This window comes from Sinocyclocheilus anshuiensis, unplaced genomic scaffold (genome assembly GCF_001515605.1).
Source record: "Sinocyclocheilus anshuiensis isolate Anshui unplaced genomic scaffold, SAMN03320099.WGS_v1.1 scaffold456, whole genome shotgun sequence".
In the NCBI taxonomy this organism is placed as follows: domain Eukaryota; kingdom Metazoa; phylum Chordata; class Actinopteri; order Cypriniformes; family Cyprinidae; genus Sinocyclocheilus; species Sinocyclocheilus anshuiensis.
In genome coordinates, this window is record NW_015557074.1 from 230,122 (window position 1) to 251,475 (window position 21,354).

At 37.2% G+C, this 21,354-nt stretch overlaps 1 protein-coding gene across 5 annotated transcripts; it reads right to left on the reverse strand.

The window, feature by feature from the left end:
- Positions 1 to 1,442: 1,442 nt before the first annotated feature.
- ppp1r13l (protein phosphatase 1, regulatory subunit 13 like) lies at positions 1,443 to 21,283 on the reverse strand. Of its 5 annotated transcripts, none has more exons than XM_016471443.1 (13): positions 21,072 to 21,283; positions 12,333 to 12,418; positions 12,011 to 12,126; positions 10,727 to 11,318; positions 9,621 to 9,710; positions 8,502 to 8,581; positions 7,435 to 7,783; positions 6,120 to 6,586; positions 5,897 to 6,034; positions 4,782 to 4,915; positions 4,527 to 4,693; positions 3,207 to 3,400; positions 1,443 to 2,367 (listed from the first exon to the last, which is right to left on the reverse strand). In XM_016471443.1, exons 2-13 carry the CDS (start codon positions 12,367 to 12,369, stop codon positions 2,332 to 2,334), a joined length of 2,400 nt encoding a protein of 799 aa, XP_016326929.1. In that variant the 5' UTR covers positions 12,370 to 12,418; positions 21,072 to 21,283; the 3' UTR covers positions 1,443 to 2,331. The 5 variants fall into 5 exon arrangements, with proteins under 5 accessions (XP_016326929.1, XP_016326927.1, XP_016326925.1 ...); XM_016471441.1 differs by having other exon boundaries at positions 6,120 to 6,589; XM_016471439.1 differs by having other exon boundaries at positions 6,120 to 6,589; positions 9,621 to 9,713; positions 12,333 to 12,414; positions 21,072 to 21,282.
- Positions 21,284 to 21,354: the final 71 nt, after the last annotated feature.

Consider the following 21,354-nt stretch of genomic DNA (forward strand, 5'->3'; position numbering starts at 1 on the left):
TCTCAAAGTTTTATGTTCACCATAAAATAATAGCTACTGAAGTCCTCCGAGGCCATTTTAGAGCCATGACGGTCTCACACGGGAAAGGGCGGCAATTACCTATTCAAACCAAACCTGCGTTTATGTGACAAAAGCGATTCCATACAAGACGCATCAAAGTAGTAGGCTACTGGTACGTAAGCGTTATTTAGTATAAAATTCTTTAAACAATAACACTTACTGCACTTAACAACAGTAACAATAGTGGTTATTTCCAGTGTTGGGGGTAACTCATTACAAGTAATGCGAGTTACGTAATCAGATTACTTTTTTTCAAGTAACTAGTAAAGTAACACATTACTTTTTGAATTTACAAGAAAATATCTGAGTTACTTTTTCAAAAAAGTAATGCCAGTTACTTTGTTTTCCCATTTATTGACTGACAGCTCTCCTGTCCCCATATTGGGAGAAATCGGGAGTACAGAACAATCAAGCCCTGCTTATATTTAAAAAGTAACGCGAAAGTAACGCAGAAGTAATATAACGCATTACTTTCCATCAAAAGTAACGAAGTAACGTAATTAGTTACTTTTTTTAGGGAGTAATGCAATATTGTAATGCATTACTTTTAAAAGTAACTTTCCCCAACACTGGTTATTTCACAGTGCGCTGAGGACATCTGCCTTTGTTATAGAAGTGATACTTTCGCTGAATTCATACACGAGTAGGCTACCCAGCTGTGGCTATAATAGTGCACAGTGAGTCCATGGCTCTCACAACACTGTATTCAGGAGAATAAAGCCCCTCGAGGCTTATGCAATCTTAACCAAAAGCATAAAAATATTACAAGCAAACAGAAAATGAAAAGCGTTGTTTGACGCTCCAGCTCTTGCAGTGTAGGCGGTGGCTTTAATTATGTTAGGCTATGCCCAAAATTATATTTGCATATGAGTATATGAAATTCGTTCATGAATTAATGTAAGCATACATCTTTTGAGTGTGGTGGAATGAAAGAGCCTATCTGATAGCAGGCTGATCAAAAGAATCCTTTGGAACTTAATTAACAAGATTAATTACTAGCTTGTTTTGCCTCAATTAAACTAGAGTAAACATAATAATGCTAGATAATTGATTAATCAAATATGATTCAAATAATATATTCTCTATAGAATGTTTAAAACTGAATCAAAATACAGAAAACATAGTAATGGATTTATACCTGACCAAGAGGGTAAAGAAAATTAAGCTCATATATCATATGCAGTCCTCGCTACCAAAGTTTACACGAATAAATAAAAATGCTGTGCTAGAGTGACCTCTAGGTGTCATGGGAAAAATGTATTTATAGTGATAACAAGACTGACTTAGCTTTGCCCTCTGCTGGTGGCTTTAATGCACAAAAATCATTGCACACACAGATACAATAAACACATAATCCTGTGAGCTTTATTAAGTTATTATGCATGTCCTGTAAAGAATCAAACAAACCTACAATTAGTATTTATTTATTTTCCTTTTGTGCAAGAGTATTACAGAGAGTAACAATTTGTCATTGTCTTAACAGTCACAGTCAGTGGATTCAACAAGGCACACACACACACATACACACACACACACACACACCTCTAAAACAAACTTCCCTCACATCAAAGCAAATATTTAATACACAACCCACATGGAGAGTACATTGTTTTGAGAAGAAAACTTTAGCTCGTATTTCATACTACATAAAGATCACTGTGAAAACAGACAGGAAAAACAAGTTTAAAAATACATAAAAAAGGCTAACGTTTTGGTGTGGAATACTGTAAATAATCCGAAGCTGAGTTAGGACAGGTTATTCAAATACATATCTAAAAAACTTTTTTGTATCTATGCAACATTACTGATTAACAACTGATACACTAACATGCAAAGTAAGCATAAACAAAAGCAATACTGATAGACTGACGAATTTCCTTCCTGCTCAGTGCTGAAAAACATTAGTCAAGACAAAGAATGAACCTTTCCGAACAAACAAATTATGAGACTTTATGCATTTATGTATCAAATCCAGTTCAGTTTGCTCATACAATTAAACTGAATCCCTATTCTCAAATAAAATAGGTAGACTGCTTAGCTTTACAAGCTAAAACTATTCCCAGTGAAGCGACTTTGTCGTGGTGGTCTATAGAGAAAAGTTGTACAGTGTGCATGTTTAAAATCCCATCATAGCTGTTCATTAAACACAATTTAAAGGGAAGGAGGAAGAGAAAAAACTCATATTCAAACACATGTGAAACCTGCATTCAGACTTGGTCTGCATGTTTCAGATCCATTGATTGCTATTGTCTTCTATGTTCGTGGATGCGTTCAGCAGAGTGATTTAGGCCGCACTTTCGGAAAAAGCTGCATGAGAGAGAACGAGAAGAATGAGGTTAACTGAAGACCTGCCAAACATCACTGTCCACTGCATGCTTGTAATAGTATAAATATTAGGACATAAATGACCTTGTATTAACCAAGTAAAAATTAGAGGAATGTATGAAAGACAAAGGGTTGTGACACTTCACCAGTCGAACAGCATTTTAAATATTGCAGTGGAAGACACCAGCACATGTTTTGTATTTTGAATTCAATGCAGAATATTTAGGTGACAAATTTGAACACGAGTGAAATCTGCAGAGGAAATGTTTTCATGTTAAACTCTCAGTCGTGTGGATTCCCAAATAAATGACTATGTCACCTGCAAAATTCTGCAGAACAACGGTAAGTGTGTATGTACCCCTAGACCAGTGGTTCTCAACCTTTTTTTACTTAAAGGCCCCTGATTTTCCAACAAAATTATCCAAAGGCCCTCTATATTGGCTAAAATATTTCTGCTGTAATCATGAAATCGATGCTGGGAATGTTAATATATTACATAGAATTATTCAACCACAATTCATTTTGTGATCCAGAAGCTCCAATGATTCTGCATTTTCTTTAATTAAAACTTTATTGAAACAACCCATCTGTGGGGAAAGAAAAGAAAAAGAAAAACAGCTAGGGGAAAAAACAAATATGATTTCAGTCAATCTTGATTTTGTGTGTTTTTAGAATTTTAATGAAGTTATTATATATATTTAATTTAATAATTTAATGTCATCCCGTCCCCCCTTTTGAAGTTTGCCAAGGCACTCTGTTGGAATGTTGACCCCTTGACCTCTAGCTGACCACTATTTTTCTTGTAAAAGAGCGCTTCTTACCCCAAAGTAGTTGTTTGGTACGAAGCCCTCCCTGCCACACAGTGAAGCCCATGACCAGTCCACCCCTTCAGGCTTCTGCAGGATGGTCACCATGTCTCCTTCTTTGAAGCTCAGTTCATCTGGAGCCTGGGCAGGATATCCCCAAAGAGCGTACACCACCCCACTGTTCTCTACACCCATCGCTTCCTCCACACCTAAACAAAAACACACGCTTAATGGTGGCTAAAAGAAATTAAACTACTTCATACAGTGCAGCACTGTGCTCAGATTACTCATTGTTTATGAGTTAAAGGGTTACTCCACCCCAAAATGAAAGTTTTGTCATTAATCACTTACCCCCATGTCGTTCCAAACCCGTAAAGGCTTTGTTCGTCTTCGGAACACAATTTAAGATATTTTGGATGAAAACCGGGAGGCTTGTGAATGTCCCATTGACTTCCAAGTAAATAACACTGTCAAGGCCCAGAAAGGCATGAAAGACATCGTCAAAATAGTCCATCTGCCATCAGTGGTTCAATCTGAATTTCATGAAGCGACGAGAATACTTTTTGTATGCAAAGAAAATCAAAATAACGACTTTATTCAACAATTCGTCTCTTCCACGTCACCGTAGCGCCATTTTGGAGAGTATCCACTAAATGCAAACTGCGTATGCTGTTCGACTTGTCTGTGTCAGCTGCACCACATGGATACGTTTTCTACGTTTATTTACGCTTTGATCTGAACAAAAACAGCGTATCCGTGTGGTGCGGCTGACACAGAACAGCATACGCAGTTTGCAGGAGACGAATTGTTGAATAAAGTCGTTATTTTTGTTTTCTTTGCGTACAAAAAGTATACCCGTAGCTTCATAAAATTCAGATTGAACCACTGATGGCAGATGGACTATTTTGACGATGTCTTTCACACTTTTCTGGGCCTTGACGGTGTTATTTACTTGGCAGTCAATGGGACAGTCACAAGCCTCCCGGTTTTCATCCAAAATATCTTAAATTGTGTTCCGAAGACGAACGAAGCTTTTACAGGGTTGGAAGTAAGTGATTAATGACAAAATGTTCATTTTGGGGTGGAGTAACCCTTTAATAAGGGTGTATTAAAATGTCATTTCCACCCAATAGTTTATGAATTAGCTGACTAGTACTGACCATTGTTTCCAACCCATATGAGACGCTGATACTATTAACTCAGGAATGTACAGCTCATTGTGACATGCTAAATATAACGCTGGGAGTTAACGCACATGTAGGTGTTTGCGCCATGCAGTTTACCTGTGTACACAAGTAAAGTCTGTTTTCATTTTTCTCATGACATCACCCTCACCTCTCAGGAAGCTCTCACACTCCTCGAAGCCCGGGGCGTAGGGGTCACACTTCTGTGCCGCTGTGGCCCCATCACTGTCTGTCACGGCCATCACCGCTGCTCCGTTCCGCACCAGAAACTCACACATTTGCCGGTCATTACAGGATGCAGCGCAGTGCAAGGGCGTCCTGGTTAGTGAGACAAAAGTGAATATGTGCTGTTCACATGCAAATATATAAGAATTTATATATACACTTATTAAATTGATCATCTCACCAGCCGTGGCTGTCTGGAGCGCTAACGTTAGCCCCTATCCGCACGAGAAACTCCACCACTTGGAAGTGTCCACCACAGATGGCATTGTGAAGGGCTGTGATGCCTTCATCATTAGCCTGGCTTGGGTCACTCACCTATACAGGGACACACAAGTGCACTCTTAAAATGACAAACTGAAGAATTATGTAACATGAAACATTTACAAGTAGGATGCTTTTGCATTTTAACTACGTGAAAGACTTATTAAAGTTTTGAAAATGTCCCTATTTTTTCTAATTTATTTGTATTTTGTTTTTCAATATACATTTTTATGTATTTTTTAAGCATTTTATATATGCAAGAATTGTTATTTTTTGTTATTATTTTCATATTTATTATAATTTTAAATATTTTACATTTAGATTTGATCTGTGCTGGAGTATTATTATTATCATTAAGTTTTTTAGTTTCTAGTTAGAAAGGCCTCAGAACATTTTTATAAACATCAAAAAGTCCGTTTTTGTTCCTATTTTAGTGCACACAACAAGTAGTAATTTCTTAGCAACCTCAAATTTTTATTTTATTTAATCTTAAAATAATTTTTTAGCAAGCTAATTCACTGCTAGTTTTTATTTGTCATTTGTTTAAATTATTTTTAAAAGTTTTATATTCAAATGTAAAAAACAAAATACATTAAAGACTTGGTCTGTCATAATATCAGATTTTTATTTTTATCATGGTCAAGAGAATTCACAATAACAATATTATTGTGATATCTAACATAATTTTGCGGGGGGATTTTTTCTGTTTTATGACACATGGCAACCAGCATTATGATGCAATACTCCTGCGTACCATATTGGAGTGTCAACCAGTTACTGACACTTTATTATTTACAATATTATTTTATGTGCAATAATATCACAGTATTTCCATTTTTTTTTATATAATGGTTATCATCAATAGTGGTATATACTGACACACCCCTACCCTGTCTTACACTCAATTAAGTTGTGTGGTGCCTGTTTTTTGGTGTGCTGTTGCCCCAGACTGAAAGTAACCCTATTCAGTGCTGATGCTAGTTGCCACCACCTCTAAGCAACCATAGTGCAAGGTACCAAAGCAGTGAGACATACCTCCTGCGCAGCCCTCTGCACAATTTCTAACTCTCCTACTAAAGACCCATCCAACATCAGCACCAGTGGGCTAAGGTGAGCCCTACGGCTGGAGGATTTATTGGCTTTGCTGCCCTTCCGTAAGATAGAGTGAATACCCTGAAAGAGAAGAGAGATTCAAATCAAATATCCTCTTAACTGTCACTGGTCTCTACTGTATCTGTGTAATCTGTCTGCCCCTCACCTTCTGTTCGGAAGAGACCTGTATCTCTGTGATTGGTACTGGAACTATAGCTACAGCAGATTTGGAAGTGTCTTCCCCATCTGAAGAGCTGCTACTTTCAGCAGCTGGTTCTCCTTTGACACGGATGGTCTTCCTGCGAAACAGTTTATTGATCATTTGCTTGTAATGGTTGTGCGGTTGGGTAAGGGGCAGGTTGTGCAGGGTCTGAGGAATTTCGACTGAGCCGCGTTTCTTCAGGGCCCTGGGGAACTCGGCCCGGATACGCATCACTTCGTCCAGGTCAGTGTCCAACTCTGTCTGTGGGGCCACCATGGGCTGTAGACGTGTGGGGCTGAGAGGGCGAGGAGGCATCTCTGTATCCTCCACTTTACCCTCTTCTGGTTTCATGCCTTGGTCAGTTAAGTACACAGGGCCTTCTGTTTTGTCCTGTCTCTCAAGCTCCGCATCAACATCTCCAGGGTGAAGTACTGCTGATAAGAAAAAATTTATATAATGAAAATTTTAAATTGCAAACTGCAGTTAAATACATACATACATATATACAATACATACATACATGGGTCAAAGACAAATAAGAGTGTCCATAATAAAATAATAATAATTTAAAAATGTAGTTCTTTGAAATGTAATCTTTGTATTAATGGTTTTCAAAATGGTTTTAAAAACAAAGGATTCATTTACAAATATTACATTTTTGAGGAGTTGCACAACATGACATTTTCAAACTAAACTTGCCTTCATCATATAATGGTCAAATTATCTGATATTGTAATAGACTTACTGACCTTGACAGTCATGAGGGTCTGCAGGGATCCACTCTATGATATAATTTCCTGATTTATTTGTATGTTTTTCTGCATGTTTAACCACATGATTTTGATTTGGCAGGCAGTTCAAATATTAATATATAAAAAAAATACAACACTAAATACATATTAAATATTTATTTCATGAATTTTTAATATGTGTGGAAATGTTAATAATCAGAAGTAATAATAGAAATAATAATACAAGACTATGCCAAACTACTGTACATAATTATGTTTTATTTAAATAATTAATTTTAAGATTCCTTTAATGAGTTTTTAAAGTGATTTTACTGTATGTCCCCCTCAAAAAAAAAATCAAAATGAATTTTATTTCAGAAAACAAAAGCATTCTCATGACATGTTGTTTCAAAGTCACTGTATGTATGAACTGCATTTTTTATGTATTTTTAAATACATTAATAGATGCAGACCAAAAAATGAGTGTCAAGTCATTGACTCGTATACGAGTGCCTGTCGGCCCACTCATGGCTTCTGGTTGAAGGTACCTTCTCTATAGTAGGGAGGTTGTCTTTGAGGTTGCGGAGGTTGAGGTGTCCGATTTTGCCGCAGGTACTCTCGGGGCAGGGGAAGATGCTGGGGCTCTCCCATTGGGCCAGGGGCGTATCTGGTGACAGCCGCAGCATAGTACGGGTTCTGGAGCCTCATGATGACAGAAAGCGGGATCGGCCTCTGCTTACTGACTCCAGAGCTTTCAGGTGGAATGGAGATACGGGAACTGATTGGCTGAGGGCCGTAAGGTGAGCTGGTGCTTGAGGCGAGTTCAGGGGGCACTGAGATACGAGTGTTCCTCGGGAGCGAGCTGTGGGATGATGGGAGCGAACGGGACACAGTATTCTGATGAAAGAGACAGAGAAAGAAGCTATGAGAATTAGAGAACTTTTTCTTTAAGTGATAACATAAAATGGAAGCATATTTCTGCCACAGAATAAAAAATAAATTTCGTGATTGCGATCTGCAATTCTGACTTTTTTCCCTCAAAAAAAAAAAAAGTTTTTATCTTGCAATTTTGACTCCCCCCGGTATTTAACAAAAAAAACTGACACTTCTGACATTTTGAGATATAAACTCAGAATTGTGAGATCACAATTACCTTTTTTATATTTTTATTCCATTCCAGCTTTAACAGGAGAGTGCAAGACAGTAAGTAACAGTAACAGGCTTGTAAGAAAATGTGACAGCAGCTGTTGCCTGTTTCATATGGGAATTGTCTACACTTGTTTCTATTACCTGGAAAGTCTTAAAACATAATTATATACAAACATGATGTTTTTTTTTCCTATTGGTTCAACAAGTCAGAGTGGTTAACCAGCTGGCAACAAACCACTATACAGGAACTAAGAGGAAAAAGGCAAATGAAAAGACGTGTGGGAGAGAAAGAAAGAAAATGTCAACAGATTTGTCCTTGAACATCTTTGGCTCAGATCCCTGATTTCATTTGTTCAGTTAATTCAACAAATGCCATTTTACTGTAGTAGTGCCCTGAGCAAAATTAAGACACATTAATGCACATGCACCTACAAACATGTTCACACACAACACAAAGTCTGCATACCTTCTTAGCAGCAGGAGGTGCGTCCAGGTTTGATTCTTTCCAGTTGCTGTTGGGTACAGATGGTCTGATCCATTCATTCTCTACAACAAAAATAAGGGAATCATGTAATTAAGAAAGAATTAACATTGAGAGAGTGACTAGACTACAGATGCTGGTTTGTGCTTACAGTCAATCCTCTATTGCATGATGGTAACAAACAATGTCTTCACATTGCAAGCACACGACATGGCGATAAATGGTTAATAATGATGTATGGTTAAATGGTTAATAATGGAAGTTTGAATACTATCTTGAATTTTAATAAAAATGTAAAGATTGTGTAGAGCACTGGAGAAAAAGAATTAGAGAATATTAATAATAATATTGTAAACTTTTAGAGCACTGAAGTCATATGAATTATTTGTATATTATGAAGGCTTAAAGGGGTCATATGATGCAATTTCAAGTTTTCCTTTCTCTTTGGAGTGTTACAAGTTATCTTATCTGCATAGATTAGATCCCTAAAGTTGCAAGACTAAAGACTCAAACCTAAAGAGATATTCTTTATAAGTTTAGACTCGTCCACGCCCTCCTAAAATGCCTCGTTCAAACATGCCCCCACATGTCTGTCACTGTGTGGGAAGATTTACATAACGCCGCCCAAATGTTCACGCAAAGAAAGATTGCTACAAAGAAGCAATACTAAGTGACTGAGGAATAGACTGTAAAGAATTTATCATGCTTTATGTTTATTTAGATTTTCTTTGCATTATCCATTTCAAATATTTTCAATATTTTTTTAACCTTTTACTTTTTTAGTATTTACTTAGCATTTATGTAACATTAAGCAAATTAAGAATTCTGTCATGTAGCAGTCAAAGTGAAGTCTGATACACTGTTTATTTATTAGTTTAATAAATGTGTTTCTTTATCATTTTTTATTCTGATAACAATATAAAATAGGCACTCAATTTCAATGAAAATATTTGAAGAACAGAAACGGGCCTTTTAATAATTTCTTTTAATTGTTGCCTCCAGGTTAAGTAATGAATAATGCAAATGTATGCAATCCAACATGAGTTTAAAATGTTTTTTTTTTTAATGTTGCTATCAAATAAACATGAAAATTGTGTAACTCACTGTCATAGGTGTGGTGAGGCTTTTTTTCGTATGATGCATCCAGGTCAGTCTCATTCCACTTAGGGGGGTTCTTTTGCCTCTGCATTCCTTCTTCTGAAAGAAGATAGAAGAACAATCTTCTCAGTTTTTAACAAAACTGAGAGGCTCTACATTGTTTAATAAAGAAACAAACAGAATTTCATTATAGCAAACACACAAGTTTACTACCAACCAAAGACCTTCGGATCCAACTGTACACTCATAAGAAATAAAGCTTCCAAGAGAGTTTTTTGAATGCCAATGAAGAACCATTTTGAGTTTCCCAAAGAACTTTTCAGTAAACAGTTCTTAAAAGATCTATTTTTTCAAAATGTGAAGAACATTTAAAGTACAATGTGCAATAGAAATGTTTTATGGATGTTAAAGGGATAGTTCACCCAAAAATGAAAATTGTGTCATTAATTACTCACCCTCATGTCGTTTCAAACCCGCAAGACCTTCATTCATCTTCGGAACACAAATTAAGATATTTTTGATGGAATCTAAGAGCTGTCTGACCCTGCATAGACAGCAACACAACTGAAATGTTCCCAAGTCCAGAAACGTAGCAAGGAGATCTGTAAAATAATCCATGTGACATCAGTGGTTCAACCACAATTATACGAAGCTACGAGCATACTTTTTTGCGCAAAAGAAAAAAAAGCACCAGGGTGATGCGGAGGAGACGAATTGTTGAATAAAGTCGTTATTTTTTTTTCTTTTGCGCACAAAAAGTATTCTCGTAGCTTCGTATAATTGTGGTTGAACCACTGATGTCACATGGATTATTTTACAGATCTCCTTGCTACGTTTCTGGACTTGGGAACATTTCAGTTGCATTGCTGTCTATGCAGGGTCAGACAGCTCTTAGATTCCATCAAAAATATCTTAATTTGTGTTCCGAAGATGAACGAAGGTCTTACGGGTTTGAAGCAACATGAGGGTGAGTGTAATTAATGACACAATTTTCATTTTTGGGTGAACTAACCCTTTAAAGGTTCTTCATGGAACCATAGATACCAATAAAGAACTTTTATTTTTAAGAGTGTATATTTTTATGCATTTGAATACACTTAAGTCCCAATTACCTAAGGGTCTGAATGGCTGGAAGTTGCGTGGTAGCGTACTGGCTGCTGGTTGACTAAAAGGCTGAGAAGGTGCTCGATCCAACCTCGGAGACCTAGGAATCGAAGACAAGGGGCTCGCTGAGGGCTGCAGCGAGGTGCGAGAGGTTTTGTTTTCATAGGTAGGGCTGGATAGCTCCCCATAGCTCAACGATCCTCTTGTGCTTCGATCTTGAGGCCTCAACGGCATCTGTGTCATTCGTCTTATTGAATTTGGAGACATATTAGGGGGAGTAATTTGGTCGAAAGAATATCGTGAATCCGAGCTGTCTTTACGGTTTGTAAAAGAGGAATGCTGCTGGGTTAAAGGACTAGGAGATGAAGGCTTGAATTTCATACTGTCTAGATGAGGTGCAGGAGGTGAAGATCGAACTGTGACAGCAGGAGGAAGGTCCAGGTTGGATTCCTTCCTGCTGATGCTGGAGTCTGAGCTCAGGCTGCTCATGGAGCTCTGGGAAAAGGAGAAGCTTGTACTGATGCTCTCATTTCCATTCTTGTTTGCGCTGTACAAACTGCCATTGCCATTGCTGCTGCTCTGGGGTTTGGGGCCAGAACTCTACAAGAAAAATACCAAGGAAAATATTCACGCATGATGTCGGTGTCCACTAAACCAATATAGCCACATCTGCACCATCTAAAACTGCAATGTAGATGGAAACTCTGGAGGATTGTTTGACATCATTTAAAGGTGAACATACCATGAAAATCTGACTTGTGCTATAATCAGGTCCCCGGTGCATCTACCAACCCAGAAAACGTGAAAAAGTACAACCCAGTAAATTTTTGTAACTCGTGTGTTTTTAACATAAACTTGTGTATATTTAACAGTTTAAGCGCAATAAGACATGAAAGAGAGCTTAGTTTAGTACTCACATGCCATGTGACAGCCGCTTTCTGTGCGCGTGCTTCGAATGTGTGCGCTCAGAAAACCGCATATTAGAAGTTGAAACTAATATGGTTTAAAACGCATGATCTCAGTGCGATTGACATGATAATCAAAACCAAACAGATGTTTTTTTAGCAGAGTACAAGCTGTAAAGGAACAGTCCATTTGCATTTAAAGAGACATGCATGCATGTTTCTCCTTCCATTCAAAATAGGCATTTTCAAAATGATATAATAAGTGATCTGTGGGGTATCTTGAGCTGAAACTTCACAGACACATTCTGGGGACACCTGAGACTTATATTGCATATTGTATAAAGGGGCATAATAGGTCTCCTTTAAAGGCAATAATTAATTCTGTACCTCTGAAGTAGTGGTTTGCATGACAGGAGTGGCATCTGACAGGAGAGAGCTGAATTCCCGTGAAAGCTCATCTGCTGTGGCCAAAGATGCGCTCAGTTCATCGTTGATGGACTGAACTACAACATACACACACAAACAAACATTGAACAAACACACAACAGGATATAACAAGCCACTCCAGACCTATGTAGCACATTATATGCCATTCTGAAGACACTCAAAAAATATCAGCATGCTTAGACATGTAACCTGCTGCATCATGTCCTATCCTACATCGCCTACACATAGGAATTAAACATTACTGGTGTACTGAAATACTCACACAAAAAGCTGCTGCCAAAGTTGCCCTGGGAGTTCATGGTGTTTGTGTTTCTGTTTGTGTGACCTCCAATTCATTCAACTCGCTGCCTGAGTGAAAAAAGGAAAATCAGATCAATTTGACATTTTCCATCACAACCTCTAACAGCGTACCTGATTTAAATTAATCGTATCATTGTTTGGGAATGCATGGTATCTGACTCATACAGAAATATTAAAACCTATAATACATAAATACATTTTTTTGTTTACCTAGATAGACAGACAAACAGATGGATGGATAGATACACACACATACACACTGAAAACTGGAATAAACATCACATGAACAAATTACATTTCACAATATTACTGTTTTTTCTGTTATTTTTGTTTTTATCAAATAAATGCAGCCTTGGTGGACAAAAAATCTTACCGACCCCAAACTTTTAAAAAGTAGTGTGTGTGTGTGTGTGTGTGTTATATGCCAGACAGTGATGGGGCTAACGCATTAACAAGTTACTTAATCAGATTACTTTTTCCAAGTAAGTTTTTCGTCTAGTAACGCAACATACTTTTAAATTTACAAGAAAATATCGGAGTTACTTTTTCAAATAAGTAATGCAAGTTACTTTGTTTTCCCATTTATTCACTAACACCTCTCCTGTCCTGTGTTGAGAGAAATTGAGAGCGAGGTGCAGGTGCAGAGGAACTTCCTTCTGGTTGAGACGTTTCACTTTTGGTGTTGAAGGGCCTTTACTGTTGCCAAAAATATAGGCTAACTTTTTAGTTTTTTTTGTTATTAAAAATAAATAAACAAGCCCAACTCAGGTGACAAAAAGCAACACAAAATAACAATGCATTACTTCACAAAAATTGGTAACTGAGTAACGCAATTAGTTACTTTTTTATGGAGTAACACAATATTGTAATGCATTACTTTTAAAAGTAACTTTCCTCAACTCTGATGGCAGATGTAACAGATTCATGTGTCATGAATGATTATGTTATTCTGCATCTGTGAAAAGAAAAGCATGCCCAGCCTACTAAAACACTGACATACAGCAGGACTTGAGAGACAAGTGGACTGTTTTTAAGCATTCCAACACCTCCAGTTCAAAAACTGCCTACATTACATTGTACACAGAGAAACACCCTTTGTGATTTATGAAGTAGTCTGCTGTCCACATCTGACATCTGTTGCTGCAACCCCTTCTTTATACTAGTATAATTCACTGTGCACTGAAGGCCTTTGAATGGAGAGCTTCGACTCCCATGCAAATGGCACTAGAAACATGACTTACGACTTTCACATGCTTACCCAACATGAGTGAAAATAAAGACGTGAGCACTTGTGGGACGATAAGACACACAGATACAAAGTCATGCATATATATCTGAATCACATAAGACACGTTTTGTTAGACTTTCACCCTCTAAAAAACAGATGTTTATTAGTAATGTGTCTGTTCTTTGTGCATTTTTCGATGAGCCAGTCAGTTCTTCTGGCTTACTCAATACTGAGTCATCCAGCTGGCAGAATAACTTGTCCCACACACAAGGTCAAAAGCTGCTGCACGTTATAGAGAATTAGGTGTGAAAACATCACTCATCTTAAGTTAAAACATGCTACATCATGCCACTGTTGCCCTTTGTGATAATAATGATTTATCAGAAACATTAAGCTTACATTTGGCGAATGTTGAGTGGGGTTATATTTGTTACTATGGTTTAAATTGATTACCTGGCAGTTATTCACTTCCAGAAGATTCTTTGATTCTTTCTTTAATTTGAAGCTTTCACAGAGTAATAAACTGTGTATGTGTGTACATGCGCCTTTTGTACAAGGGCACTAACTCAAGCCACTCTGTCTTGTTTGTTTTGTCAAGATCAACAGAGTCTACTAACCCTTACTGGCTTATTGATTCACATTAGACAGCACGGCCTGGGTCACCTCCACAAACTCAATTCAAAACTCCCTCCTCCGTTCCTAAAGGTGACCAGATTTCTTACGTGAGCAGTCAGTATCACTGAAAATTTTCAATCTTATCTTATGAATTGAAAAACATATAGTTTTACTTAGGGTCAATGACCAACACTTTATGTCTATTTATGTCCGTCTCTAAATTTATATATATATATATATATATATATATGTATATGTATATAGACGGTACCGGAGCATCAGAGCCCGCTCTGCCAGACTGCTCAACAGCTTTTTCCTCCAGGCTGTGAGAGCCCTGAACTAAAATCACCCGCCTACTAAAACACTGACATACAGCAGGACTTGAGAGACAAGTGGACTGTTTTTAAGCATTCCAACACCTCCAGTTCAAAAACTGCCTACATTACATTGTACACAGAGAAACACCCTTTGTGATTTATGAAGTAGTCTGCTGTCCACATCTGACATCTGTTGCTGCAACCCCTTCTTTATACTAGTATAATTCACTGTGCACTGAAGGCCTTTGAATGGAGAGCTTCGACTCCCATGCAAATGGCACTAGAAACATGACTTACGACTTTCACATGCTTACCCAACATGAGTGAAAATAAAGACGTGAGCACTTGTGGGACGATAAGACACACAGATACAAAGTCATGCATATATATCTGAATCACATAAGACACGTTTTGTTAGACTTTCACCCTCTAAAAAACAGATGTTTATTAGTAATGTGTCTGTTCTTTGTGCATTTTTCGATGAGCCAGTCAGTTCTTCTGGCTTACTCAATACTGAGTCATCCAGCTGGCAGAATAACTTGTCCCACACACAAGGTCAAAAGCTGCTGCACGTTATAGAGAATTAGGTGTGAAAACATCACTCATCTTAAGTTAAAACATGCTACATCATGCCACTGTTGCCCTTTGTGATAATAATGATTTATCAGAAACATTAAGCTTACATTTGGCGAATGTTGAGTGGGGTTATATTTGTTACTATGGTTTAAATTGATTACCTGGCAGTTATTCACTTCCAGAAGATTCTTTGATTCTTTCTTTAATTTGAAGCTTTCACAGAGTAATAAACTGTGTATGTGTGTACATGCGCCTTTTGTAGAAGGGCACTAACTCAAGCCACTCTGTCTTGTTTGTTTTGTCAAGATCAACAGAGTCTACTAACCCTTACTGGCTTATTGATTCACATTAGACAGCACGGCCTGGGTCACCTCCACAAACTCAATTCAAAACTCCCTCCTCCGTTCCTAAAGGTGACCAGATTTCTTACGTGAGCAGTCAGTATCACTGAAAATTTTCAATCTTATCTTATGAATTGAAAAACATATAGTTTTACTTAGGGTCAATGACCAACACTTTATGTCTATTTATGTCCGTCTCTAAATTTATATATATATATATATATATATATATGTATATGTATATAGACGGTACCGGAGCATCAGAGCCACATGTAGCAGAATGACAATAAAGCTCAACTTGAACTTGAACTTGAATATTATATATTAAAAAAAAAACTGTTCACACATACAATGACTTGAGTACACCTACATGTTACATGCTGTCTGAATTCATGCTCTAGTTTGTTTGTATCAGTTATCGAATGTCAGGGTGATACAACTGTCCTGATATCATAAAGAAGAACATGAGAATGCAAATGAACAATGAGAATGAAAGCTTTATTTGGCAAATTAAGTTGTTTGGCATAATCTTTTATAATTATCTCTATAAAAAAAAAAAATTATTAACAGTGCACACCCACAACCATGCGTAAGCAGCTACTAGTGACAGCTAGTACTTGAAAATGTTATGAATGCAACTAGAAAAGTAACATGAATCTGACATAAAATAATTATTTAGATGATGTAACTAATAATCTAAAGAGACAGAAATTAGTAAATAACTACAAGAACTTTTTTTACATGTGCTAGCGTTCAAAAGATTGGGGTCAGCAAGATTTTTCAAAGACAGAGTAAAACAGTAAAATTGTGAAACATTATTACAATTTAAAATGTGTCTATTTTAATATATTTTACACTGTAATCTATTCCTGTGATGGAAAAGCTGATTTTCCAGCAGCCATTATTTCAGTCTTCAGATCCTTCAGAAATCATTCAAACATTTCCTATTTTTATCAATGTAAAAACAGCTGTGCTGCTTAATATTTGTTTTTGATCCATTCACGAATAGAAAGAACAGTATTTCTTTGACAGCATTCATTTGTAACAGTGTAAAAGTATTTTCTGTCACTTTTGATCAATTTAATACATCCTTGCTGAATACATAAAAAAAGCCACATTTTTAAACACTACTGTTACTGTATATAGACTGCAATTACCTCCTGTTCACTGAGTTTCTGGAATTCAAAAGATGAATTCCGCACTATACAGTATGTGATGAATGATATGCTTCTTTTTAACAGGCATGTGACATCTAGCACATTAAGTGTTGTTTTACTTCACGTGTTTTTCTGAACACGCAGTAAAACATCAGGGACATTTCCAAGGACAGCACCAGCCGGCGACAGACGTCTAGTCACCCTTTTCCTAAAAGCACAATAGTCTTCACCCCCCTGATGTATCTTGATATTTGTTCTATCTATCCTCTCACATTCTCTCTTTTTGCTACCTGTCCGATCTTAATCGCTGATCTCCACCTCTCATTCACTGCTCCGCAGTCATTTGCCGATTGAGACGTTAAGGCTTTGCGTGACTGATAACTTAGCACTTTAGTTGCAGTGCCGTTGGACTCAGGCCTGGTACAGTGAATCTGGAATGTGGAGTTGAGAGTGACACAGGCTAATAATAACTCTCGTCCTGTGCTGATAAGACCTAGCCCATTCAGAGCCTGGGGCGGAAACCACAAAGACTAAAAGATTAAGACAGCAGAGCTTTCTACTGATGGAATAAGGTGTGGTTACAGAAACCTTTTGCTCATGTTCTCTCTTTCTCAACCCAGTTTCACAATCAGTTGTTAAAGGGGTGGTTGATTGCAATTTCACTTTTTTAACGTTAGTTAGTGTGTAATGTTGCTGTTTGATCATAAACAATATCTGCAAAGTTACGAAGCTGAAAGTTCAATGCAAACGGAGATATCGTCTTTTAAAATTCTGGCGGTTTAATGCCTACAAAAACAGCTGGTAGGGACTACAACAAGTTACTTCCCGGGTTCATGACATCACAAACCCAGATAAACCCCGCCCCCCGGGAAAAGGCAGCAAAGGGGGCGAGGCCATGCTGCGCTGCTTTAGAGAAGAGGAAGAGAAAACTAGAGGTGAACGTAAAAATCTGTTCATATATGAATCGCGATTCTGTCTTCTAACGATTCTAATGGATTCACAAGTTTCAAAATCAATGTTCTAAAGCAGCGGTTCTTAATACTGTTCCGTGCGTCCCCCTGCTCTGCACACACTCTGCATCTCTCTCTCTTGCTCTCTCGCTCTCTCTCTCTCTCTCTCTCATTCAGATCATCAGCTCTATTCCATTTATACACTTATTTTCACATAGCTATGAGAAGCATTATACATGGACGTGCATACAGTTGCCGTACTGTATTAAAGCTTTAATCAGGATAAAACCATATATTAAAAGCTAACATAAGTAGTAGCATTTACACATAACAGCGTATCTAGAAGAACGAGACAACAACAAACAAAAAACATAGGTCTACCATTAAAATCTGGGCTTGCACAGGTTCTGCACGATCCTCTTCAATAATATCCTCTGCTGCCCTTTGCCCTGATCTGCATGATATTAAACTTTTAAAAAAATCATTTATTTATTTTACAAATTATTTATTTTTAATGTAATATTTTAACCCTTTTTTGCACATATAATGTTTATCATAGCCTACAACAATACATGTATTATTTGTTTTCAAAGCCTTCAAATTGCACTGGGCAGGATGTAGAATAACATTTTTGTAAATTATTAATTAGTTCTATTATAACTTTAATTAATTATAATTATAATTTCTTTATTTTTATTTAATGCATTATAATTGTTCTTTTTTTGTCATCCAATTAACCAAAGAAATCAACAGATAAATTATCAAAATAATCATTAGTCAGCCCTAGATTACAGGCAGGCTTCATTTGTAGAGTGTTTAGGCAGACACGCTTCTTCTTCTACACACCAATCCCTATTTTCAGACATGACAACAAATGTTACATTTTCATGAGACTTTTATTCATCAGTATGTCATAATGAAACAACTGCTGTGAGACTGACATCATGCGATATAAATACTGCTCAACCCAAGCTGCATTTAGATCACCACAGTTCTCCAGATGCTCAATTAAACAGATAGTTCACCCAACAATGACAGCTCAGTCATCATTTACTCACACTCAAGTCATTCTGCCTTTCTTCCATGGAAAACAAAATATATTTTTAAAGATCAGATCAGTTTTATTCGTCCTTTGAAATCAGTGTGGTCCACTGTTGTTTTGGACTCATTTGACTTTCATTGCATGTACAATAAATATCTTCTTTTTTGACCAACAGAAGAAAGTAAGTCATACCGATTTGGAGGAACATAAAAGTTGAGCGAACTATTCCTTTAAGTCATAATACTAATTATAAGTAACATATCTCAGACATGACGCTATCTCATGGCATTGAAACCAACCAAAAATTAAGCGTTAGCGTTAGTTCTGGCAGGTCACGTGAGTCAAGCTTGCATCAGCTGATTCTCAGCTGATCACATCTACCTATAGGAATACGACACCTATCGTGGCATTCCTCCTCCTCCATCCCCAGCTCCTCCTTTCGCCACAGTCAGGACTTGGCTTTCTGATATTCCTTGCTAATCAGACTCCTTTATCTTGAATAAAGTGTTACACTTAAATATCATTAAGTACATTAATGATATCTGCCTTGTTCTGTTCTGTTAACCCTAGGGGGGTTATTATTGCTGCTCTCCCTGCTCATTCATGACAGGCTGCATGGATGGGCAGGGAGTTTTTTGCCCAGAACAGAACCATACCGCCAAACCAAACTTTATGCTAAGTATCTATCATTTTGACGATAGTGGTCCTGACAGAACTGTCATTCATTGTAGACCACAAGAGTGTTTCAGATAAGAATGAATTATGGCATGAATTCAAACAGCATGTAACAGGTTTACAATTCAGTAGGGCCTTGCCAAAAAGGTGTAATGATTTATAACCAACTAAGACAGAGCAGATAAGAGTTTCATCGGATGAAGAATAAAATCTATTAAACAAATATGTAAATATTGAATATTGGCCAGTACAAAAGCTCAGAACTTTAAAGAATTAAAAGGATCAGCATTGATTACAAGGATCTTTTTAGAGAGCGGACACTCAAGAGCAGTTCATTCTGTTCTCAACAACCTTTATCATGACATGGACCACTGAGCGGATACAAAACACTTGGATCTGATGAGCCTCACCCCACTGTCACACTGATGCACTCCTAAAACTGTGGGCGGAATGTTCCTGTGAAAAACAAAAAATTACAATTCTGTCATCATTTTCTCATCCTCGTGCTTTATTTTTAATTATTCTGTGGAAAACTAAAGAAAATATTTTTTTCAAGATGTCTTTAACTGAATCTTTGAAAGTTACTGGATGTTCTTCAAAACATTCCACAGAAGAAAGTCAGTCGGGTTTGGAACAAAATGAGGATGAGTAAATTATCAAATTAGTGATGCGAAATAAAACTCCCAATACTGAAAAATCTACACAAAATCAGACGCAAATGCAAAATCACACAGATCAGCCTATTGCATGTCCTGACACTGTTGAAAAGTCAAAATATCAACTCAGAAATCAAGACATTTAATCAGATTTGGGTTAACAAGACTGGGGAGTGACTGGGTGTCAGGTCAAATTTCAGACAATGATGGCCCTTACAGAACATTGACAAAACCCTGTTAGTCATCCTGATACAATGGGTTGATTTTTATGTGTATGTGTATAATATATATATATATATATATAACTCAGACTCTCTCTGATCATTGATACTAGTTCTTCTCTGTTTGTTTTTGTGCAGCCCTGTGGCACTCTAAAGAGTCTCAAGTTGCCTCTGGAATCTCTCAGGTCTTCAAAATTACAAGTTTAACATTCCTTGTGAATCACACAAGATATCCAAGACACAAGGAATCCACCCTGACTGCATCTAACCTTTAAAACATAAACCACAGTGCACACAATGTGTCTGGCTGGCATGCAATTGAACCAACATGCAAATTGTCAGTGTTTACAAAGCTATAAGGGAGCCAGAAAACTCAGAACAAGTTGTAGCAGGATAAGACAGATATGTATATATGTAGCCAAAAAGCATCTGGCTTTCATCTTGACAGGCCTTATATTTTCATGACGCTTTATGTATTAATATTCTGAACAACACAACATACTACAAACTACAGTAGGCTATTACTAAATAAATAAAAGCTCGAATAAGCTTTTGGGTGATTCAAAGACATCATTCAGGTTGAATAATGAATAATATATTGTTCAGTGGACAGTTCAATGAGCACCGACTTCAAAAGCTCCTGCGTGGTGCGTTTTCAAGACATCTGATTTCCATTAAAGCGCTCTGACTCCTCGTACACCTCCTTACACAAAGGCGCCTTTAAAAAACTTTCGACATAGTACACATTTTTTAAATAATATAAAAATAAAAAAATAAAAAAAAGGTTGCTAAACCGGCCTGGCATAACAGACACGACCGAGTCCACTGTACAATCCACATCGCCTTCTTAAAGCCAAGTAAAACTGCGAGCTGGACTCTCAGTGAAGACTCAAAAGCACAATAACATAAATATTTTCCTGTACCTTGAATAGCTGTAATAGTTGTGAGGTTGTCGTGCCGTAAAGTCCTAGAACTCAGTCCCGCCGAGCATGGATGTGTTACATGGCAAGTTGGAAAACATTTAAACGGTGTTTAACTCTTGTCTGTGAAGTCCTGAGATATTCAGTCCAGCCCACTGCTTCTGAAACCCGACCCAGGTGCTCCAGACGCACAGCTGGCGCAGGTAAACAACGCGCTGTGATGGGCGCTGAGAGATTTATTTTATGTTTCTTATTGGTATCGTGATTGTTTTCATGCATTTATTTT

Excerpts from the sequence above, each read along its gene's own strand:
- ppp1r13l (XM_016471439.1), bottom strand. The coding sequence starts at position 12,369 with ATGAACTCCCAGGGCAACTTTGGCAGCAGCTTTTTGT. Across the intron at positions 12,127-12,332 it reads CTTTGGCAGCAGCTTTTTGT|TTCAGTCCATCAACGATGAA; the intron begins GTGAGTATTTCA and ends TGTATGTTGTAG. Across the intron at positions 9,714-10,726 it reads CCAGCCATTCAGACCCTTAG|AAGAAGGAATGCAGAGGCAA; the intron begins GTAATTGGGACT and ends ATCTTCTTTCAG.